Source organism: Herpailurus yagouaroundi, unplaced genomic scaffold (genome assembly GCF_014898765.1).
Source record: "Herpailurus yagouaroundi ecotype Mexico unplaced genomic scaffold, PumYag 100, whole genome shotgun sequence".
In the NCBI taxonomy this organism is placed as follows: Eukaryota; Metazoa; Chordata; class Mammalia; order Carnivora; family Felidae; genus Herpailurus; species Herpailurus yagouaroundi.
Window position 1 is genome coordinate 78762869 of NW_024412391.1, and position 25773 is coordinate 78788641.

At 36.1% G+C, this 25773-nt stretch overlaps 1 protein-coding gene and 1 pseudogene across 7 annotated transcripts in view; one reads left to right on the plus strand and one right to left on the minus strand.

Moving 5' to 3' along the window:
* The window catches only part of PHTF2 (putative homeodomain transcription factor 2), a 95138-nt gene that overhangs the window by 31258 nt on the left and 38107 nt on the right, over positions 1-25773 (minus strand). For 4 of the 7 annotated variants that reach the window (XM_040472829.1, XM_040472827.1, XM_040472830.1 and 1 more), the window contains exons 2-7: positions 25548-25604; positions 25183-25194; positions 18117-18186; positions 17392-17550; positions 10242-10407; positions 9145-9309 (exon numbers count right to left, since the gene is read on the minus strand). In XM_040472829.1, the coding sequence (XP_040328763.1) occupies positions 9145-9309; positions 10242-10407; positions 17392-17550; positions 18117-18186; positions 25183-25194; positions 25548-25604 (629 nt within the window). The remainder of the gene's footprint in view (positions 1-9144; positions 9310-10241; positions 10408-17391; positions 17551-18116; positions 18187-25182; positions 25195-25547; positions 25605-25773) is intronic. The other 3 variants (XM_040472828.1, XM_040472832.1, XM_040472831.1) reach the window with 1 other exon arrangement.
* Positions 22889-24196, plus strand: LOC121028817 (60S ribosomal protein L7a-like; annotated as a pseudogene).

Genomic DNA, 25773 nt, shown 5'->3' on the forward strand with positions numbered 1-25773 from the left:
TTTGCTTACCCCAATACTTTACTATTAGTATATATAAATAAATATCTCTGATAAATTCATTGTAGTATACAAAGAAGCCGTATGACCTTTTGCAGCATAAAAATATGTGAAGAAAGGGAAAACTTTTTAATACAAGTTTCTGGGCGCCTGGGTGGCTCAGTCAGTTAAGCATCTGACTTCGGCTCAGGTCATGATCTTGCAGTTCACAAGTTAGAGCCCCTCATCGGGCTCTGTGCTGACAGCTCAGAGCCTGGAGCCTGTTTCAGATTCTGTGTCTCCCTCTCTCTCTCTGCCCCTCCCTATGCTCTCTTTCTCTCTCTCTCTTTCTCAAAAGTAAATAAACATTTAAAAAAATTAGAAAGAAATATAAATAATGGAAGAAGTAGACATGAACAATGCAAAGAAAATAAAGAAGTAACCTCTTTCACCTACTAGAAATACTCTGGAAAAAATATTAGCATCATGTAGCCATTAATTACCTAAAAGGCTACCACTGAAATTCTTCACTTATAGGAATTTAATTATTTTCAATACATAAAATACAACATGTAAAATAATAAACAAGACTTTTTGATTAACAGGCCAATGCTTGAGGAGTCTTTTTCAGAAACTCTCAAGAGACTACAGAGGGTGAAAGAATAGCTATCCAAAAGAAATAGCAGAAATATAGTGGAAGTCCCACACAAAATTAAAATGTGCTCAATGCAGATTAAGCCTAAATTATTAAACCTGTATTATTAAAAAGCAATTGCATTTAACTTTATTTAAATAAATCCCCTTGAATTTTCTGCAGAGTATCAGATTTGCAGGAAAAAAATTATATTGCTTTTTTAAAGGCCAAAAAACAAAAATTTTTTAAATTTCTCAAAACTTTTTAAAACAAAAGTTTTTAAAAATGCACACAAAAAACATATCTTTAATACTATTGTTAACTCAGTCATATTGGAATCTTTTAGAACTTTATAGGACCTTAGAACTCACCTATTCTAAATGCTCATTTTGGAAACAATGGATCAGAGATATAAAGAGATCTAAGTAATCTAAGTAACTTATATAAGGTGACAGAACTAGTTAGAGGCAAAGCCAGCACTAGAATACAGACCTTCTGACTATGAAGGTAACTATATTCTCCACACTACCTCCAAGTGCCTCCTCTTGGGGAAATTGCTGATAGGATTTCTTAACACACTCATCAAAGCCTAAAAAGCTTTTGTTTTATACAAACAGGCCTCTCTTCTTCCTGATCTTCTCCTGCAAGGTTACTAAATGGTACAGACCACACTTCCCATAAGCTTCGCAGATGTCTGATGCCTTCTAGTCATTCAGAACACATCTCCATAGAGTTGCAAGACTCAGAAGCCCAATCTCCTGACCCTTTTCTTTCTATATGACCCTAAGAGATGGAGAGACCAAGGGAATGAACCATCGAACAAAGATCACTTAAGAGGTACAGAGGGAAGGAGGAAAATGGATTAAAGTAGAGAGGAGAAAGGGCAAAACAGAAGATAAAAGACGCAGAGAAAAATGTGTGACCCTCTCTGCCTCAGGAATAAAGTGATAAAATCATCAGTTATTAATTGTTCCCTTCACATCTCTCCCTTAAACACTGCGCAACATGTGGATATAGAAAAAGACCTAGGGAAATACAGTCTTGATATCTCAAAAATGTGAGAATTGAAAAGCTAGACCAGTGTGCTGGAAAGGGATCTATGAAGGTTCTTAGAAATTACACTGGGGTGGAAAAACAGGGGGAAAAGGAGATGAATGGGATGAAAGAAGACTGGAAAATTGGTAGAACTATTAATCAGACAGGATATGCAAGAGGAGAAATTTATCTTAGAAGATGGAAATGCTGGCCCTCAAGGGCCTAGGAACATCCTTAGAAAGATCACTAGGCAGTTGAAAACACAGGCCTGGAGGCCTATAGTCAAAGTAGAAAAAATAGCTGAAAACCTGCAGAGTGAACCAGAACCCTAAAGGGCAAAAAGATAAAGGCCTCGTGAAAAGGGCTTTGAATCAGTAGTAACTGCTGCCTCTGGGATTTTTCTGAGGGGAATGTACTCTTGGTGGAGGGGAGGATGGAAGTACTAGCAGTAACCCATTCCACATACCTTTCTGCTATCTCCCTTCCTCTCTTCTTTATCTCTACTTCCAATCTTCTCTGGGTTGTTTCTTTCCCCACTATCTCCTCAAAGTACATGGAACACCCTCAGGAGACATCAACAGTCAGTTACTAAGCTATAGCAGCTTTCTGATGTTTCTCACAAACTAAACGCAGAGAAGTTGCAAACCAAGCTGAAAGGACAAAGAAAACAGCAAATATAAGTACCACCCTCAGAGTTTACAAAGTAGCTCAAAATACAAACTGAGGCAGCTTGGCAGTGGCTGGTAGTAAGGGCTCTTGCTTGAGAAGTGCTGCAGTGGGGCAGCAGGGCAGACCGGTGGCAGCCAATAACAGCACCCCATTCAAGGACAATTCTGGGGCAAGGTGTCAGGTGTAGCCCAATGGGGTTTTGGGAATGGGCTACAAATGGAGACTAACTGAATAAATAAGTATACTGAGGACAATGGGAATCAGATTTTTCAGTGATAGAGAAGGAACATGTGAATATAAAGAAAAGATGAACTTTGAGGTACCATATTTGAATTGGAGCTATCATTGCAAAGTCATGGTTTATAATACATCTAAATATAGAAATAAAAGTAGAGGGATACACACACACACACAGCACTTTCCAGCTCTGCCCACTAAGAAGGTCTGGGAGTTTGAACACCACAACAGCAATGAGCACTTTTAGAACTCAGATCTTGCTTTCTATATACCACCCTCCTCGAAGAAATGGATGACTCCAGGGCTGAGTTGAGGAAGTACAAGCTGAACCTAAAACATTTTGTTGTTCTAGAAAGTAAGAAAGTGATCAAGGAATGATAGGGAAATATCAAAAAGACAAACTGCTCAAAGGGGCTCCACTGGCCAAATTTAGGTCAATCTGATCATCAAAATGAATAATGACATTAACCAATTGAATAAAATGAAAATCTAGGAATAAATAAGGGAAAGCTTATCCTTAAAGCAGAATGTCAACTAATAAATGCAGAAGAAATGACAGAGAAAGAAAAATCACCATTTGGCAACCACCATAATTCAGGCAATAATCATCAAATAGATGCTAAAACTAGAAGGTGAAGGTGGGATGAGAAAGAAGTTATTTTTATAATCTTCATGTGTCTCCACACAGGAGATTTGTTGATTATAAAGGGAAAAGTAAATATACAATGGAGAAATCTGGTAAATATTATATTAAGTGATTAACGTCAATATCAGCAGTAAAGGAACAAATTTACTTTGTTTTGCATCTGATAGGATGCAATAAGAACTAAGTATCACTTCTCTGATATTCCTGCCAAAAATGCGTAACTTGGGTTTAATCATGAAGAAACATCACACTACTAACTCAGTATTATGCTGCTAAATGTTAAACAACCAGCTCTACAGTCCTTGTTTGTACTGTTTCCTGATTTCCATGGTGTAACTAATCCCACCATGGCCAGTTTCAAGTACCAACCAACTGATAATGCTGACCTTGGAGTTAGGAAAAGATACACATATTTGGCACTCACAAGTCATTTGGAGTAAGATCCCAACCAGAGGCAAAACCTAAATTAAGTGACTTTGTACAAAATGACTTCCTTGTAAGTCTTCAGAAACGTTAAAAACGTGAAAGTTGAGGAAAGACTGATGTCTGTTCCAGACTGAAGGAGACTAGAGAGACATGACCCAGATTAGAGCTTCTGCTGGAAGGAACAAAGCTATTAACAGAGACCATCAGAATTTAAATGGGGTCTCTGGGTGAAAGATATATGGGAGTTCTTTGTGCTGTTCTCTCAACTCTTCTAGAAGTTTGAAATTGTTTCAAAATAAAATCATATCTTTTAAAAAGTATAAGCTGATTTGTACCCTGATTAGGGTATTTTTTGGGTTTGAGCATCACAAAAATGCGGAAAGGAAAGAGAGAGTAGGAAAGCTAAATTCCAATTAATGGAGGTAAAGAGGGTCAAAAACTGGCTGCTCCAGGTGATGTTTAGTTCCACCACTGACTGCTGTGTCGTTCATAGTGCCATTAAGAGCTGAAAGTAAGAACCTCAGAGAAAAATATTAGTTTCTCAAAAGGAACACTGGTTACCAAGACTCAGATGCTTTATTACCACATTCCATTGTTTTAGGGAGTAAAGATACTAGAGAAAGGGAGTAGGACTGAGAGATATATTTAAAATACTAATATTGTAAAATTCTACTTAGACTATTTTTTAAAGGGATGGGTACTTCATTCAAGTCAACTTTAAAATATGTACAAAATAAAAGTAAGTGAATAGCATTTTGATTTTAAAACAAACATACGTATCTAAATCATCATTCTCTACCAAAAATAAAACAAACAGTACAAAAAAAGCTGGTATTAGGAATTAAAGTACTGTAGTATAGAAATAAATGGTACCTTTTTCATATTATCCACAAAAAAAATCTACCTTTTGACAGCTACATTTAATGCATATAATACATTAACTTGGTAAAAACCAGAGTTAACAATTTTTTTCTTAGATCAACCCAAATACCATGAGTCACAGGCATGTGGGCAATGAGGTTAGCAGTGTGGTGAAAACAGGACACATACTAGGCCATACTGCTCTTAGTTATTTCTGTGGTGGAAACAGTATTTCATGCATTGGATTTTGAACAAAAAGCATTTGCAAAGAAACAATGTGCAATTCCACTGCCATGGTCAAGGCTTACCATGTTTTATTACTTTATAGTTAATTTTGTAACTAGCCTACTACATTAATCTTTGAATGGCATGACCTGTGTAGAATTGTTTTAAAAGTCTTATGCTTGACAAGTCAAGAAGGATAACTCTATGTCAAAAATACTCTGAAGAGGAAATGACTTTCAAAAATGTAAGCAGTATAATTAGCTTAGTTCCTTTGTGAGATGAATGATGATTTTGGTCTCGTCTGAAAAAATGCAAATAAATGTACAGCCTATGCCATAAATAAATCATGAAACTGGCTGCGTTTTTCAACACTGAAAACTTTAACCAAAAATGTAACACAACTTTTAAAGAATTTACTAGCTTATGAAATTTCAGATCTACTGTACCAAACATGAAAACCAGTGTGTTTCTATTTGAAAAACCTCATCAGGTAGTCATAACATTCATGGTACTCTGTACTGCTATAGGGGGAAAAAAGTTGGAAATGTTTGTTGGTGCTCTTGAAAACATTTAGAGGTATATAAATAGACCCAACTGAAGATTATCCTTCCAGTACTAACGGATATTTGAGAGATGTTCCTATGGGGAAAGTTAACAGTAGCAAATAACTCTTATTCTAGAACATGGTATGAAATTTCTAGTCCTGCTGTCATTTCTACAAGGTTAAGAATCCAGAGGGAAAGGAAGATAGAGAGACAGAATGCATAAAATCTCAGACATTAGAAAATGACACAGAAGCCTACATATTACCTGTACTGTGTGCACAGCTATGCATACACCTTGATGACATGCTAACATAGCCCTTCAAAGACTTTTGGGCCCGTTTCCCTAGGTATCCTTTGTAACATGCAAATTTGAGAGGTGTGTACCAAATTATGTATTATGTACCAGGTTTATGTATGGTACCTGTAATTTTTCTAGGACTACTCCAAAACAGAGTGGCTCTAGCAGAGCTTAATGAATTAATCTAACTGTGACCTAAGATACAGAAAAAAATTTTTAACATTTATTCACTTTTTGAGAGAGAGGGAGAGACAGAGCAAGAGCAGGGGAGGGGAAGAGAGAAAGGGAGACACAGAATCCAAAGCAGGCTCCAGGCTCTGAGCTTTCAGCACAGAGCCCGATGTAGGGCTTGAACTCACGAACTGCGAGATCATGACCTGAGCCGAAGTTGAACACTTAACTGACTGAGCCACCCAGGCACCCTTGGCCTAAGATATTTTTGAAAAATCTGTGATATACTGATATTTACATGGTCTTCATCCTTGTCTGTGGAAGACACGCTTCACCCAGTTCATAGCTTAAATGACTTAAATTAAAAATAAAATTTTAATCCTTATACCAAAAATTTATGGTGGGACTGCATACCACTTTAATTCATTATGCAGTATACTATATTATGTGAAAAAAATAAATTTATTAAATCTTTAGGTGTTAAAAATAGTCAATATGGAGGTCAGCCATCTGAATTAACATATGACCAGTTTTACTCTGGCATCTGTCTCTCATCCACCAAGTCAATTTATATTGACTGTTTTTCAGTGATATTGTGATAGTAAATTAAAGGATAGGTAAGAAACCTTAGTATCTGAATTCTGAAGAAGGTATTATGCTGAAGAGATATACTAGCTAGATGTAATTCTTCCTATTCAATATTCTTAATAAAACATAATTATGCTAATTTATGACTATAATTCTTTGAAATTAAAGTACTAAATACTTAGGAAATATGGTTGATTTCTACTTCTACATCTTTTTAAATTGCTACTTTCTTTGGCTTTGTTTTCTTAGGTTCATGGAATTCTTTTACAATAATTCCTAATTTTTTTTTCAAATGAGAAATATTATGCCTTATCTAAAAAATTGTTTTATCCTGAAAATGAAATGTACTTAGAAATGATAAATAGGGCCTTCCCAACTTAAAAATTCAGGACATAAAAATAAACAGTAGTTTTCATCCTAACATCTACAAAACCAACAGACACTCTACATGAAGCTTAAACATTTGTGTGGTCATACATTTATTTTCCTAGTTATGTTAATTCAGATACCTTAATGGAGGTATCTAGCTTTTCAATTTATTATCACCAGAAACAATTTTAAGTCTCAGTTGGTATTTTACTTTAAGGCCTTTCTGATTTATCAAAGCTTGAAAGAACAAGACATCATCAAGATTTCAGAACTCAGTTTAGAACTTCCAAAATTAACATTTTTCTTAAGATCTTTTTGTACCTAATATTTAAAACACTCTCATTCATATGCTAACAAACCCGTTCTAAAATGAGACAGATTAAAATAGTACATCTTTAAAAACATTTAGATTACAAAGTTGTCATTTTAAAGAAATAAATCCAAAGGGATTTAGCCATTATAATATCAGTGACTGGTAGTCAAGGTCATTCTATAGTCCCAAAGGAAGAAAATTGAAGTCTGAATCTCATTTGACTAGAGAAACATGGTAGAATTCCAAAGGCACTAACCTATTGATCTAGGGGGATTTTGAATACTATGTAATACAATTTTAGTTTTGGACAACCCAAACAACTAAATGATTCCCCAAAAGCAAAACATATATACTATGCTATTTATAAGTGCTCATCAGAAGGTCTTAAGAAACTGACTTCACAGTGATAAAACTTTCACATCCTACTGTTGGAAAGGACAGCTATTTATTAAAAAACAAACAACAACAACAAAAAACTAACAAAGACAATGAAATTCAAATTCAAAATAAAACCAAAGCCTGTATCTTTTCTGGACAAAGAACAGGTGGTTGGAATGGTCAGGGGATCCAACTTAATTTCATGTTACTTCAAACTTAGGCTTTGGTACAATTTCCCTCAAAATTACAAGCACTTGAAAATACTCCCAGGATACCATGGCTTAATTGTGTAACGTATGATAAACTTTATCATTAAGAGCACAATCACAAGTTGATGAAACAATGATACTAGTGGAAGAGTTAACAAAAGTGCTCAAAAATACTTATGTGCAGTATCCCTTGATTTATTAACTTGGCAAGTTTTATCAATTCTGTGTTTTGATCATAGCTTTTTAACTTTTTTCAAACTTATTATGTCTATGTAAACTATTAATATAACCCTTACATGTTTTGAATCAACCATTAAAAATGACAATACAAGATTGAATTAGGTTTATTTTTGAAGTTTGCTGTAATTATATTTCCCTATATGGTAAATCTTTGCTGTGATACAAACTATACAAAAAGCCCAATGTATAAAACCAGAATTTCATGCTATGGTATACATCTTATTATTTTAAATAATAATGCCTATATGTTTTATTTCAGATAATTTTACATAATTGAAGCAGGGATTAAAGAAAAATGTACAACTCACATGGCATTAATAGTCACTTTGACTAATAGTGCTGATAAAAATAAAATGACCAGTTCAATAGAAGTCAAACAGTATTTGAAAAATCATTAAATAAACCAAAATCAAGAAATCCCAACTAAACATACTGTGATGGTATATACTCATTCTCATATAGATGTATTTACACATATCCCAAAGTAAACTTTATGGTCTCTGTTTTTCCATCATCTGTAGCATTATAATTTATCAAAACAAAATCCATACCAGAACTGCCATGTTTTAAAAAAATTTTTTAAATGTTTATTTATTTTTGAGAGAAAGAGAAAGAAAGACAGACTCTGAGCAGGGCAGGGGCAGAGAGAGAGGGAGACACAAAATCCAAGGCAGGGTTCAAGCTCTGAGCTCTTCAGCACAGAGCCTGACACAGGGCTCGAAATCACAAACTACGAGATCATAACCTGAGCCGAAGTGGGACCAACTGAGCCACCCAGGTGCCCAATTATAATATTGTGTCTGCCTGCCTTCCTTCCTTCCTTCCTTCCTTCCTTCCTTCCTTCCTTCCTTCCTTTCTCTTTCTTTCTCTCTTTCCCTCTCTCTCTCTCCTCTCCTTCCTTACTTCCTTTCTTCCTTTCCTTTTCTTTCCTTTCTTTCTCTCTCTCTCTTTTTCTTTCTCTGTCTTTCTTTCTTTCTTTCTTTCTTTCTTTCTTTCTTTCTTAATTTTTTAAAATGTTTATTTATTTTTGAGAGAGAGAGAGAAAGAGCATGAATGTGGGAGGATCAGAGAGAAAGGGAGACATAGAATCTGAAGCAGGCAGGTTCTAGGGTCTCAACGGAGCCTAAAGTGGGGCTTGACTCACGAACTGTGAGATCATGACCTGAGCCGAAGTCAAGAGTCAGATGCTTAACCAACTGAGCCACCCAGGCACCCCCCCAGAACTGTCATATTTAAAGTCATTAATAATCATTAACTGAGACTGAAGTCCCAGAAAAGGGATAGTGCATCTCTATGCCATATAAAGCCTTGAATAAATACAAACCCTGATAAAAAGAAAGCCGCGTGCCAGAGGTCTCTGAAGACAGCGCCGACGCCATAAGAGGTGCTGGTTCCGTGGCTCTGAACTGCTCCCTCCTGCGTGTTGTCTGTGGTACTAGAACCATCTCCTTCCCTATGTACTTCCAAATGGGCTGCTTTTCTTAATTTCCTTCATCAGAAGAGGTTAAGAGCCGATTAACTTTAAAATTTTAACAACCACTTTCTTGGCAGTACATTCAAAATTTTGATAAAACATAAACACAGGAACTCCAATACACAATAAAATTCAAATAAACTGGATAGAAGTTAATCCAAATGTTAAGGTACATATTCGAGAACAATTTCTATAAGTGTTAGGTATTGTTTCTTGCTCTTAATGACAGGTCAGTGGACATTAGGTTGTAAGGATAACACTGGACAGATTTTTACAAAAGCATTTCTTCCCTACTTGAATGCCACTTATCTGCAGAAGAAGGAAGAAGAAAGAAGAAAATTTAGATTGGAAAGAATTATAATCTAACTGATCAATAATGCTATTTATCTAATGAAGGTATTATCTTTTCAAAACAAAAAGGGCTTAAATCTCAACATCCCCATACTGCAAATGTCACAATCTCTTAGCAACGATATGCAAAAGAGGAATTGCTCCAAAAGACCCTTTAAACAGAACTCCATTGTGCTGAGTGGCCAGTGAGACTTGCTACGTTTACCTAATCAAGGGGCAATATGAAACAGCTTCAAGTAGCATTTAATAAATAGAATTTGACTGAAATGGTTTCTTGGCTCTTATTGTCAAAGTATAAGTACAAGATTTTGTAAACAGAGAGAATTATCAGCAATTCCAGCTAATATATTCCCTGCAATGATATTAGGTGCCTTGCAGATGAGCTTCAGAAAAGAAAGCAAAAACAACAAAAGTAGGTATGTGGTCTCACAATGGCCTTGAAGCAAATGCACAACCTAAATCTTCTGGCAGTTTACTCTGAAACTCCCTGCTTTATTTGAAAGAGTGACTTTACAAGATGACATTTTATTCAAGTCAAGAACAATCTTAGATTCAAGTTACAGACATACACAAAAAGATCACTTATAACAGAGTACCTCCTTCTTTTACCCCCTGTGCTCAGAGGAGGTTTCGGTGTTCTTGTTGACACAATCTGGCAATGCACAGTTCCCAGGAGCAGCATCAGCCATACTGGCCCAATCACTTCAGTCAGAGGTATGCTATGTGGGCTAGAAGCGGAACAGAATAACACTATTGCAGCAACTACAAAAAGGGAAAGAAAATATGTTTAATTATAGATCTGATAGTCACTTCTTCAAAACTTTAAAAATTGTTCTAACACTGCTTCTTGGCAGATTATTTTTCTAATTTTAAACGAGTTTAAGATGTTACTCCAGACAAGCTCTTTCAGACTATTTTTTCTTTGCCACTGGCTACCCACAGTATTCAGTAATAAACTCCTGGAACAAGATAACATCCAACATAGTCTCTAAAGTACACACTTTAACGCTATAGTGAAAAACAGATGCATATAAATCTAAGGGCATTCCTAGTAAGATCACAATCAAAAGAACCACTAACTTCTAGTGCTCTTATTTCTTTGTTTTCCAAACAAGGAAGTAAGTCTATGATGTGTGTAATAAGGCTATAAAGAGCTTCTTTTCAATAGAAGTTTATCCACTCAGAAATAGTAACATAAATTTACTTGGGTGTATTTTTCAGGAAAACCTCTAAACACTCACCAATACTAAGCACTGTCATACGAAGAAGAAATCTTGCTTTTGCCTGCTCAGCATCCTTTATACTTTCTAGACATAAAAGTGTCTACCTTTTGGGAGTCTGCCCCTTTTATCTGTCAATCAAATGGTCTTATTTCTCTGACGTCAGGGATAGAAATGTAATCTAGCCTTGCCACAGTCTTAATTCTGGGCACAGGAGTTAATAAAAAGATGGGCGGGGCACCTGCATGGCTCAGTTGGTTGAGAGTCTGACTTCAGCTCAGGTCATGATCCCACGGTTCATGGGTTCAACCCCTGCATCAGGCTCTGTGCTGACAGCTCAGAGGCTGGAGCCTGCTTCAGATTCTATGTCTCCCTCTCTCTCTGTTCCTCCCCCGCTCACATTCTGTCTCTGTCTCTCTCTAAAAAATAAACACTTAAAAAAATTGTTTTTGTTTGTTTTTTTTTTTTTTAAATAAAAACATGGGCATGTGCCTAAGTGGGGCCAATCAGAATCTTTTTCAGGGATTAATATAAGTACTTGAAAGAAGGCCCTTCTCCTAGATCACAAGCACTACTATGGAAATACAAAATTACCATACCACCTCAGCCACCACTCAGAAAAAAGCCTTCTTAAGAATGAGACCAGCATGATGAGAACAGAATCAACAACACAAAAAGACATCACCTGAGCCTCTAGATCCAGCAATGCTTTAATAAAGGGCCTAGGAGTTTCTAATTCTGTTTTGGAACAACTGGAGAATCTGAAAGTTAGGAGATTTTTGCTCATTCTGTTAGGTGTGATTGTTGTAATGTTGTGTAATGTGCCTATTTTGAAGAGATGCATGTTGATGTATACTGGGGTAAAATGTCATGATGTATATAATTTACTTCAACAAAATATATTAAGTAAATATTCTAAAATATCAATGATTATTTAATCAAAGAGATGGGCATATGCTGTTTTGAATGACTATGCAACTTATCATGTAAATCAGGACTCTTTTGAGAGTGAAAGAGGAGCTGTGAAATAAAAGCCTCAGGACAACACAAGTAGACTTGGACGGTTGCACAGTCCCAGGCAAACTGGAACATACAGCCATCGGGCTATTGTTACTGACCAGTCTATCTAGTTTCCTGTTTTTTTTGTTTTTGTTTTTAATTTTTATAATAAGCAGCAAAAAAACAAAAACAAAACAACACTTTTTGCAAAAGCTAGTTTGCATTTGGTTTTGCCACCTGCAACCGAAAGAATCCTGGTCTAGCACACCAAGATGGAAGCTTAACATACCACTTTACCTCCTAATATTTAAAGAGGTCCCATAAAAACAAATTTCAGCTTTATAATCTCCTAAGTAATAAGTTTCTTTAAAAAGAAAAAAGAGACTTAATTTTTGTTTTTAAATACCAATCATCTTTATGAACTACCCTGGAATTTAACTCAAAGTGTCTAGTTGTTTTATAACAAAGCTGAAATTTTGAAAAGTATAGTTTTTGATGTTTTTAATATGAACTCTAATGTGACCCTTATTAAGTCCCTTTACCTTTCTGAGCCTTGGTTTATTTATTTATTTTTTTGTAAAATAAAATCGGAGATAGGTACTAGAAATTCAAGTAAAACACTCTGAAAAGCTCCTTACATAGTGTGTATCTAACATTAGTGATAGTACTTCTATTCACTATCACTAAATTAACTATCTTTAAAAAGAAGGGGGACACAGGCTGCCCAGTTGGCTCAGTTGGAAGAGCATGTGACTCTTGATCTCTTGGTCATAAGTTCGAGCCCGAGGTTGGGTGTAGGGACTACTAAACAAATAAATTAAAAAAATAAAATAAAAAATAAAAAGAAGGGAGATGCAAATGCTACTTATGAGGTTCAGAGTTTCAGGCACAAAGAAGAACATCTTAAAGAACTTCAGATTTTATATAACCTCTTGCTGGTTATTTATCTGTATTCTTTCAGCCCTGTGACTACCATCCTCTCTGGTGGGGCTGGGAACCAACTTTATCCCTCTTTCTTTCTTCTGGCTGTGCCTAAGTGTCCATGTCCCTCCCATGGCCTCAGTTCCTGAGACAGTGGTTCCTGTATCCACAGTTCTGGTATCACCTCCATCCTATTGTTTCCCTTCAAGTGAGGGGTTAAGAAGAAAGCATTCACTTCTCTTACATAATGCTAAGTTATACTTTTCGATCATGTAATGAAGTCCTGTGAACTAGACAGAACTACTGGAGATTTTTGTTAGACAGAACTTCTACAGATTCCTCCAAGAGCTCAACTATGACAAAATGTTTATTAGGCACAAAAGTTCCAAAGATTCACATACTGGCCAAGTAGAACTCTAGGGATAATCATTAGAAATAAAAAACCATCTAAAGGTCAATTTTTAGGTCTGTCAGTCTTTGAGATTTAGTGACAGATGTTAGCCACTGGGAGTAGAAAGACAAATAAGACATAGTCTCTTTCCCTGCCCCTCCTCAATTTAGAGGAAAAGGGGGACATATAAAGAATCAAGTGGGGCGCTTCAGTGGCTAAGTTGGTTGAGTGGCCAACTTTGGCTCAGGTCATGATCTCGCAATCCATGGGTTCGAGCCCCACATCGGGCTCTGTGACAGCTCAGAGCCTGGAGCCTGCTTCGGATTCTGTGTCTCCCTCTCTGCCCTTCCCCTGCTTGTAGTCAGTCAGTCTCTCTCTCTCTCTCTCTCTCTCTCTCTCTCTCTCTCTCTCCCCCCAAATAAATAAACATTAAAAAAAATTAAAAAAAAAAAAAGAAAGAAACAAGATACCAGTAATGGACTGAATTGTGCCCTCTGCCCTGTTCATATGTTGAAGCCCTAAATGGCCAAATGCATAGAGCAAAGGTTGAATGAAGTTGTAAGCGTGGAGCATTAATCCAATAGAGCTGGTATACTTCTAAGAAGAGACACCAGAGAACTTTCTCTGCTCACACACAAAAGAAAGACCATGTGAGGACAAGTGAGAAGGTACTACAAGTCCATAAGAGAAACCTCACCAGACACCAACCTGATGGCACATTGATCTTAAGACTTCTAGCCTCTAGAACTGTGAGAAAATAAATCTCTATCACTTAAGCCACACAGTCTGTGCTATTTTGTTATGGCAGCTCGAGCAGTACCTATAAAGAGTGCTGTAATATATACAGGAAAGACCTATAACTAAATTGGGGGGTTATGAAAGGATTCTCAAAGAAGGGGGCATCTGATACCTAATCTAACTGAGAGAACAAGAAGACGCTGCTGACCAGGTAACTATAAGGAAAAAGGGTTACCCAAGCAAAGACAGTTGTATGTCCAAAGGCAGAGAACATTAAAAAAACAAAGAAACAAAAACACCCACAAAATGCTGAAGAAACAGCAAAGAGCTAATTTAGTCTGGTTAAACCTGGGGAAAGATTCAACAAAGGATTGACTAAAAACTTGGCTTTCACCTTGAAGGCAATGGTAACTAAAAAGAGATTTAGACCTTAAGTGGCTGGTTTGGATTTGCAATTTAAAAGGTAAATGGACAGGGCTGCCTGGGTGGTTCAGTCAGTTGAGGGTCCAACTCTTGATTTCCACTCACGTCATGACCCCAGGGTTGTAGGATAGAGCCCAATGTCAGGCTCCCTAATGAGCATGGAGTCTGCTTAAGATTCTCTCTCTCTCGCTCTCTCTCTCTCTCCCTCTCCCTCTCTCTTGGGCGCAAGGGTGGCTCAGTCGGTTGAATGTCCAACATCAGCTCAGATCATGATCTCACAGTTCATGGGTTCGGTCCCCGTGTCGGGCTGTGTGTTGACCGCTCAGAGCCTGGGACCTGCTTCAGATTCTGTGTCTCCTTCTCTCTCTGCCCCTCCCCCACTCACACTCTGTCTCTTTCTCTCTCAAAAATAAATAAAAATTAAAAAAAAAAATTCTCTCTCTCTCTGCCCCTCTCCCCTGCTCGTGCTCTCTCTCTCTCTCTCTGTAAATAAATAAATAAATGAATAGAAGGTAGAAGATATAAGGGCTCTTGGCAAAAATCTGGGTGAGAAATGATATAAGCAAAAAGCATAAATGTAGTTGAGGATACACAGTTGAGATACTTATGTAACTGAAGTGAAAAACTATACGTAGTTGTACAAAACCAAATCTGACTGCATGTGATTCTTTCTACCTTTCAGGAGATAAGGATGGGACAGAGAATGAGGACACAACTTTTAATTCAAAAAAAATGGAGGCACAGGGGTTTCTAAGGTGCCAACAGATTTTTGAGGGTCATTAAGGGTCATATCATCACTTTGTCACTGGCTGTGTGACTTGAAGTGGGTTAAGTCACTTCTTTAAGCTTTACTAGGAGAATATTCAGTGTTTATCATTTATGAACACTTATAATGTTAAACTTTGGTTCTGAACTGAAAAAGATCTACTTTATGTCTGTTCTAACCTGTGTTTCTTATTTAACTTTGGCAAGCCAGTAAGTGAATTTCAGACACAACATGTGAACATCTAGTTACAATGGAAACTTCCTTGCCTTCAAATAGTAGAAAGCACAATGCACAGAGATTACAATCAATGGTACTGATTACTCATTACTCTCATTAGCAATTACAGTTTCTGACTACTTTAGAATAAAGGTTTCTCCTGTAGGTAAACTAGAAAGCATTAGAAGATAGCTACATTTAGATTAAGTTCTCTTAAATCTTTTGGGGAGGACAGCAAACACAAGATGGTAACTCAATAAAAATTGGGATCACTACACCTAGAAAATAGCGGATAAAAATACAGTTAGAAGAACTATCATATAATAGCATTACTTAACAATAACAATAAAGGTCAAATTCTTGAAAGTGATTAAAAATTGCATATGAAAATCCTTGGACATGTTATTACACCCCATTGCAGGCATTCTAGGAATTTATCATAGGAAAATAATTCAAAATATAAGAAAAACTTCACAAATACATTCACTTCAGCAGTAATTCTAATAGCAAAAGACAGCAAAAAGCTTAAATGCTCAATACTGATGTAGGACACTGTATAATAATTTAAAAATATAAAGACTATGATACTTGTGATTACATAAGGCAAAAAAAATACAATTGTTTATACAGAATAATCAAAACTACATAAAAAATGTTACAAAGTAAACTGAAGGGCAGATTACAGGCAGGTTTTTAAAATTTTTTTCCTACATTTTCCAAATTTTCTTCAATTAACATTTATCATTTCTTTAATCAGAAAAACACACAAATCTCTCTATTGATAAAAATCACAAAATCTTCATAGTTCACTCTCTTTTAGGTATATATGATGTACCTTGGCTCAAAAGAAACAACTTTACCTAAATAAAAGTCTGAAGGCTTTATTGTATTTTCATTTACTTAGAAGATACTTATCTGAAAAAAAAAATAAGATACTTAATCTTTTACTTAGAGTTTGTTGATGAAACATATTTAAATAATCATTCAGGATTACTATCATGTCTTTTTAAAAAAGCAAGACATTAAAAAGACTGAAAGGGTGCCCACTGAATTAAAACCACTGCTTTTGTTACAGTGCTGGGATGTGAGTGGTGTCTTCTTCAAGCCTCCAAACACTCTATAGAGCATCACGTATTATGCCTTGTGCGCTGCTGCTCTGACTGGGCACCAGAGCACTGCTGCGCTGGGAGGCAGCATAATGGAGTTGTGTTAAGCATGTGGCTTGGTAGTCAGATGGCTTAGACTCGAACCTGGATTCTACTGCCCCTGGGGACTGTGTGACTTGGGGCCCTCAGGTCCTTCGGGTCCCATCTCTATAAGCTAGGCAAACTACTGGTACCAACACTTCACTGCGTGGTTGTTAGAATTAAGTGAGACTCTGAAAAGCACTCAGAATACTGCCTGGCAACAGACTCTCAATACAGAATGAGGACAGTCTCCAAATATGGTGGATAGAAGAAAAGAGAAACTATAGCTGATACAGGAAAAACGAACTCACATAGCTTGTATAAAAAAAGACTGGTGTGGGAGCGCCTGGATGGCTGAGTTGGTAAAGCGTCTGATTCTGGATTTTGACTCAGGTCATGATCTCCCTGTTTGTGAGACTGAGCCCCATGTGGCGATCTGGGCTGACAGCATGGAGTCTGCTTGGGATTCTCTGTCTTCCTCTCTCTTTGCCCCTCCCCCACTGTGCGCCCACGTGCAAACACACTCTCCCTCTCTCAAAATAAATAAACTTAAGAAAAAAAAAAAAAAAGACTGGTGTGGTAGGTACATGTGATATGTATGTACATTTTGAAGAGACTTTCTAATTGTTAAATTCCTCTCAATTTGTGTTTTTCTTTAGCCATTTGCAAATTCAAGTTTTCATAAAAATTATAATGGAACATAACTGTTTTCTCAAACATTTTTAACACCAAACCAGCTGTATCTTATTAAATGAAATATCACAACAAATGTGTATCTTCATACTCCATATAATTAGTATATGTTTTCTCAAAAGCCTTAGTAAGCCTAAAAACATAACATTCTGAAAGTTAAAAGCAAAATGAATTTCTATCACTTAACTATACCTTGAAGAAGATAAAGGACAAGAAGCCAGAAAAAGATGACTTTTGATGTTACTTGTAACCACCACCGGAAGAAAAAGGGAAAAAACACAACTCGAACAATTCCCTTTCTAGTCAGAGAAGTCCAAGGACTTTCAGGTTTTGCCTTAGCAAATGCAGACCCTGAAAAAAGTCAAATAAAATGACAAAATACATGCATCATTCTTTAATTTCCTTAGAGAAAATATTTCAACATTTGAAGGACAGAGAAAACCATGTATAATTTTAGTTTGCACTATACTATGAGTGAGAAATGCCCAATTTTGGGTGGTAGGCACTTTTAAAAACATTCTTAGTGCTATCTTATTAACTTAGGTACTCTGAAAGAAACCATTTTAACTGAAATAACAGCAGAATTTCTCCCAGATATTTTATAAATACAAGACAATGTTCAAAGGTCAGTTCCAATTAGAAATTAAAAATTACCACTTAAATTTTTATAAACAAGCCATATAGTTGGCCAGGCAAACACAAGCTGTTTTTCTTTTATTTCTTGGACTGATCTTTAGTGGGGAGAAAGACTAGTCAATGGTATTTAAATACTTCCACTATGTCTTTCTTGTACTATTCCCACCTTCATTTTGGCTCACATTTCTTTTATCTCTACATATATATTTAACCCACTTTGAATAATGTTTCTTCAGGGTCAATTTCTAATTGCATTAAGCTGTTATTTATTCAAGACTCACCTCTTACAAGATCAACATCTATGAGGTCTGGTTTCACATGCGCGGTTTTCTTTGGTTTATTCCTTAAACCCTATAATATATTAAAAGTAGGATTGGTAAGGGAGTAGATCTTAAAGTTCTCATCATAAGAAAAAAAAATATTTGGAAATATGTATGGGGATGGATGTTAACTACTTATTGTGGTATCATTTCTCAATACATATATTTCTCAATATATAAAAATATTGAATCATTATGTTGCACACTTAGAAGTAATATAATCTCATATGTCAATTATACCTCAATAAAAAAGTAGAATTCAATTTACATATTTTTAAATCCAGAACAACAGAAAATAATCAAATTCTAAAGATTTCAATTAAAAAAACCCTGTAAGTAATACACTGGACAAAAATATAACACATCACATATTTGTTACAATTGGAACATAACTGTAGTATTGTAATAAATTTTATTACTTTCCAAAAGGATACATTTAGGGATGTGTGTAACATGTGAGGTCTGTTTATTACTAAAAGTAAAATTCTAAAACAAAGACTATCACAACCGGAACTCAATTTGGATGTAAAGCCTGAGACGGTCCAGGAGACTGTGTTGGCCCCAGATCTGCACAGGAGAGTATACTGGGGCTGGCTGGGAGAGCAGTGGCCCTGAAAAGCTCTCAAGGTGTGATGTTGGGGGGGGTGGCTGCAGGAAGCAGAAGATCACAAAGCTGGGGACAGACAGGGATGCAGACTTCTCAGCAGATGCCAGCATGTGGGGGTGATACTAGCTGAGACCCGGAGAGGATGATGCAGATCTCAAGGTCGCCACTACGTTCACATGCCAACCACCAATGAGACCACAATGCCACCTAATCACCTTAGAACTTAGATGCCATGCCCAGGAGGAAGAGGAGGGAAAGCAGGAATCATGAATTGAATTAGTTTAAACCCAGAATTACTGAACACTAAGATTAAGTTTCTGCCATCAGTGTATGGAGCAAGAGCAGAGGTAGAGATCAAAATCACTGAAAAAAAAAAAAAATCACACTTTATAACTTAAGGGATGTTAAGAATTGGAAGAGCTTAGACTAAATTCTTTAGGAGTCAAGCGCTGAGATATGACACAGTGTGTAGGTAATTTGTTTACTATTCATTCAGTTAATCAGGTAACTTTGTAGTAAATTCTCTGTTTGGTCCTAATTCAAATAACAATGACCCGTAAGGTAATCATTTAGTTAAGTACTGTTTGCATCTGAAACATAGAAAAGGAGACTATTTGAGCTCAGAATTAATGGAGATGTTTAAATCAAAAATGTACCCTGAAATCAAGAAGCAATTAACTTTAGAACCCCTTCGAATAGTTGTCCATGTGAAGCTGAAAACCACTGGCAGGTACAAAAACAAAAGAGTCAGGACTGAAGACACAGCCATGGTAATTTTATATATATAGTCAATCTTCATATTCATAGATTCTGTATTTGCAGATTTACCTGCTCACAGAATTTATTTGTAACCCAAAATCAATACTTGCTGTGCTTTTGCAGTCATTTGCAGACATGCACAAAGTAAGACTGGCAAAAAATTTGAGTCACCCAATGTGCACATTCCCATCTGAAGTCAAACAAGGCAACAATCTGCCTTCTTATTTCAGCTCTCATGCTGTAAATATGCATCCTTTCACAGTCTGTTTTCACAAAGTGCTGGTTTTTGCTTTTTTTATGCTTCTTGTTGGTATTTTTGTTGTTTAAAATTGCCCTCAAGCACAGTGCTGAAGTGAGTATAAGAAGGCTGAGAGGTGCCTCACTGAGAAAACGTGTGCTCCATAAGCTTTGTTCGGACATGAGTCATATGTCGTTGGCCATGAGTTCAGTGTTAGTGAATCAACAATATATATTAAATAAGATGCCTTTCAACAGAAACATACAAAAACCAAGTATAAGTACTGATTGGTTGACAAAAGAGCTGTGACTAGAGATGGAGCAATGGTCAGTATCTGCCAGTTCAGTGTTTGTGGTGACTTTATAGAACAAAACTCCTGCAAATAACGAGAACTGACTCCATCTGTATTCCCATTCTAACGTCATGATCGAGTGGCTAGCAGAGCTATAAATCACTCCCAACATTTTGCAAATTGGGAAAGCAATTCTAACAATACACATATGGAAAAACAAAATTTCTTTAATAGAGCACTAGATGTAGAAAAAAGTTTGAGATTTAATCTTTATTAGTGCCAACAAATTTGAAAATGGTAACATACTTTGATTTACTTCTTTTACATATTCTTTTCCTGATAATTTGAAAATAATCTTATTGCCAATGTTTTATGGCAAACCTGAAGCTTAATTTACTGCTATGTACCTATAATTTCTAAAGATTGTTTTAAGAACTTAAAGTCCTTTGAGAAGAACAGTAAATTATCTTGATTTATGCAATTATGTTGTTTTTCAACAACACAAGATTCATTCTTCTTGACCTTTTTTATGTGGTTCATTTCTTATTTTATATTTTATTAAAATATTTATTTTGAGCTACATTGTAGAATCATAGCATAATTGCCAGTTTTGATAAAACTCCCCTTCAAGGTAACCTATCAGACTATTTAGAGTGTTAAAAAAAAGAAAAACAAAGAAAAATTTCACTGATAAATCTTCTAACATTAATTATTTCAATCACAAAAATAAAAGATATTAGCACCCACAGGTGAGCATTCAAAAAATCTGATTTTAATTAAGTAGATATTTTAAGCTGGAAAAATTTTTAATTGGTTTAGAGTAGACTATATTCAAACAAAATAGCATAGCTTTCAGGTACTAACTATAATTACGGACCACCAAAAGTTTAAATGAACAAAAAAATAAAAACCAAGTTAGTTTAAAATAAAAGATGTTAATATTTTTTATTAAAATTAATTAATAAGATTTTCTAGTTTACTGATCAAACTAGAAAGTAGAAACAACTAAGTATTAGAAATATAATTAATCTCTAAGAATCCAAATAATATATTCTTTATTGAATAAATACTTAAACTCTCATAGTACCTTCCTAAGGTGCAATGACACAAATTATATGAAGTTTTGAATTTTTTTAAATCTGTAAGTACACACAGATAATGTTGAGCCAAAAAGCTTAAAACAGCTGCTTAAATTTAGAAAGTACTTCTGTTCAATGATGAAGACTTCCCATGCATGGAACTATTATAATACTTAGACTCCACCAAAGGATGTAACCATCAGTTTCACTTTCCAGAAATCCTATTTAGTTTTCCCCATCCTGTTTTTCCTCTATAATGACTTTAAATAGCATGGTTCTTTTTATTGAAGCTTTGAAACTCTAGTAAGCACTAAAGCTGGAAGAAATTCCACATTAACTTTTAAATTTGGGTTAAGGTGATCAGAAAATGTAAGTTTTCAGTTATAATTTCTAAAGTGTTTAAGAAAAAAATAATCTGCAACTTACAAAAAACTTTGGCAATATCAACTAAAGGTCTCAATTAAAAAAATAAACATTTCCAAAGAATTTACTTTTATGGCTTTCTTTGGTTTCTTTAGTTGCTGCTCACTGCCATGACAGAGAGACAATCGATTACAGAGGACAAACAACACATTCCATACAGTGTTTTCGAAGCACCAGGTGCTTTAAATCAAATATCATATTAATACACAGCAGCTATTTCTCTACCTTCCTTAGAGTAAATGCAAAATTATTTTACACTACAAACAATTTGCCTCCACTAAAATGTTTAGCAAGAGTGGAATATTTTAGACTTGCCAACAAATTGGTCCCTTTAATTCAAAATAACAAGAGTAAGTTTTAATACCATTTTTAATTCTTCAATTACAATTACAAAGTACTATCTTTAAAGGGAGACATATTCCAGAAAAAAAGTTATAGTTCTTAGTCTTCTCCAAGTTCATCCTGTCAGTGCACAAAGGAATAAATAAGTAACCCTCCTTTACCCTAACCTCTGCTTAGGCATTAAAATAGTTCTAAAAATGAGGAATGTAGTTATTTGTACTGAGCAGCTTAAGAGGTTTCAAGGCATCTTACTAAACCTGTATGCTGCTCATTACTTGCTTGACTATTCCCACTTTTCCTGATAGTCTTGCCAGACTATAGTGTCATGGATCTCTTACTCTTCACTTATATCTCCCTCTTTACCTATTACATGTTGATGTTTCCCTGTGTTCTATTCTCAGCCTTTCCCCCTCATCATCCACTGGAAATCCCCTCACTCCTATAGCTGTATTATATGATATGTTATATAATACACATAGCATACATATACACATTCCTAGATATACACACATTCATACCAAGGACTCCCAAATCTCTCTCTCAAGTACCACCTGGATATTTCTAAAGCACAATTTTAAATCTGCTCCTCTTGTAGTATTTCCCATCACACTCAGTGCTGCCTAAGCAAAGTTTCTAAAACATAAATTTAATCAGGCAACTTTTTTGGCTTAAAATCCTTCAATGTCTAAAAACAGATAGGGAGGCAAACCATAAGAGAGAACAAACAGGGTTGCTGGCAGGGAGGTAGGTGGGGGGGGGGATGGGTTAAATGGGTGATAGGCATTAAGGAGGGTACTTGTTGGGATGAGCACTGGGTGAGTGTTATATGTAAATGATGAATCATTAAATTCTACTCTTGAAACCACTATTACACTATGTGTTAACTAACTTGACTTTAAATTAAAAAAAGCAAATATCATATGATTCTACTTATAAATGGAATCTTAAAAAAAAAAAAGAATAAAAAAGCAGAATCAGACCTATAAACGCAGAGAACAAACTGATGATTGCTGGGGTGGGGGGGCAGGGGTAAGGAGTAGGGAGAGTTGGACAAAACAGGTAAAGAGGAAAGGGAGATACAGGCCTCCAGTATGGAATGAGTAAGTCATGGGAATAAAAAGCAGAGCATAAGGAATACAGTCAGTGCTACTGTAACAGCGATGCAATGGGACAGATGGTAGCTATACTTGTGGTGAACATAGCACAATGTATGAATTTGCCAAGTCACTAAAATATGATGCACCTTAAGTTAATGTAACAGTGCATGTCAACTATACTCAAATAAAATTTTTAAAAATCAAAGTAGCACAGCTCCAGCCATCCAAGATGCTGAAGGGAAAAAAGGCTAAGGGGAGGCTAGTTGCCCCCGCCCCCTCCTGCTGTCATGCAGAAGCAGGAGGTCAAGAAGGTGGTCAATCCCCTATGTGAAAAAAGGCCCAAGAATTTTGGCACTGGACAGGATATCCAGACCAAAAGAGACCTCATCTGCTTTGTTAAATGGCCCCGCTACATCCAGCTGCAATGGCAAAGGGCCATTCTCTATAAATGTCTAAAAGTGCCTCCCACAATTAACCAGCTCTCCCGGGCCCTCGACCACCAAATAGCTGCTCAACTACTTATACTGCCCACCCCCACCCCCGACACACAACAGAGACAAAGCAAGAGAAGAAGCAGAGACTGCTGCCCTAGGCTGAGAAGAAAGCTGCCAGCAAAGGTGATGTCCCCTCTAAGAGGTCGCTTGTCCTTTGAGCTGGGGTTAATACTGTCACCACCTTGGTGGAAAATAAGAAAGCTCACCCAGTGGTGACTGCAAATCATGTGGATCCCACTGAGCTGGTTGTCTTCCTGCCTGCCCTGTGTCATCAAGAGGGGGGTTCCCTACTGCATCATCAAGGGAAAGGCCAGGCTAGGGTGTCTGGTCCATAGGAAGATCTGCACCACTGTTGCCTTCACACAGGTTAACTGGGAAGACAAAGAAGCTCTGGCTAAGCAGGTGGAAGCTATTAGGACCAGTTACAATGACAGATATGATGATGAGATCCACTATCCTGGGTCCTGGGTCCAAAGGCAGTGGCTCACACTGTCAAGTTAGAAAAGGGAAAGGCTTAAGAATTGGCCACCAAACTGGGCTAAATGTATGCTGCTGAATTTGCTGCACATCAAAGTTATAAAAAGTTCTCTTTTTAAAAATAATAATAAAATAAAATAAAATAAAATAAAATAAAATAAAATAAAATAAAATAAAATAAAATCCATCCATGTCTCCCTCACTGTATTCCAGATTATATTCAGATTTGCAGGTAAGGCAGTCAAGCCCCTCCATGCTCTGACTCCCATTTTCCTTTCTGGTTTCGTGCCTAACCATTCCAATTTCCTTCCTCCATCCACCCTATTATCAACCAAGCTCCTGAGGATTCCTCAGTCAGTCATGTTCCTTCCTTCTTGCATATTTATTTTCATATGCTCTCCATTCTGTCTGGAATGTTTTCCTCATTGTCCCTAACGTCTGTCAAACTCGGCTCATGAGTCACTTCCTCTATGCAGTCTTTCTTAACCTCCCTGGGGATGCCTCCCCCTGCACTCCCCATCACAGACCTACACCTCCCTTGCCTAACTGAACTGATCACATTTGTAATTATGTATCTTACTACAAAAATAAAATCCATTCCATCTTTTTGTCCCCATGATTTAATCCTATATTTAACATACTAGATGTTTACACCAACTTTAATTCTTCATGAAAAGTTTAAAGATTAAAAATGACCAATGGCAAAGAACCTTGCCCTTTATCATAGATGACTGAATTGTCTAAACACTGAGATTTTTTTTAAGTAACTATTAAAACTGGTTTCCAGTCTAATATACATCTTTCTATACAAGATAGAAAATGTCAAGCAGCTAAAGTAACATTCTCTGGGCTCAGATTAAATTTAGCTCGTGCAGGAACACACAGATTAGTATTATCTATGCAAATGAAAAATATAAATATTATCAAAAAAGAGCAACTGCTGAGAAACAGAATAAATTTGGTTAAAAAATAGTTTTCATGCTAGCAAGGAGCCTATGACAATGTCTTATCAGCATAAGTGATTACATGAAAACCACCTAACACAAAAACACTTTAATTAATGCTTTATTTTCCTAAGTTCTTTTAAAAAATGACCAACTTTTCAGCGAAACTATTTGCGTCCAAGTCATTCTTGTTAGTAGCACCAAAAGCAGATCTCAATGAAGCAGAGCGGCATTTGACAGGATCACTCAGGCGGGAAAAGTCCTGAAACACTTACCAGTTTAATAAACTGTACAGAGCAATGACAGCATCAAAAGGGAGGAAAAGCAAACTAGAAGTATAAGGTGACAAGTGAAAGGGGAAGACAGACAGCTGATAAAAAAATAATCATAAGAAATTAAATTTTAAAAGAACAGAAAGATGCTAAAAAGCAAAAACAATAAATAAATAAATCATCAGAGGTAAAGACACATGATTATGCCAGCATAAGAGTATACCTCTTTATTTAAAACTTTGGAGTTTATCTCGTTATTTAAAAGTACTTTAATTAAAAGTATGTGGAGAGATATAAATTAAAATGTGGTTAATAATCAACTTATAGAACTATGTTTTAGAATATACAAAATGAAATAAACTTGTTACCTTGATTTCTCTTTGCTCAACAGATTTTTCCCATATTTGTTGATCATATGCTCCAATCTATGAAAATAAATAAAATATGACACTGCATTAAATGCCATCGTTGGTACTCATCCAATAGGTAGAATGACTCTGTTTGCATTACAAGCAACTCAGCATTCATTCAGCACAGATGAGATTCAGCTTTGTCTCAGACTTCTGCAATCAATACTGTACTCAGTGCCTCTCA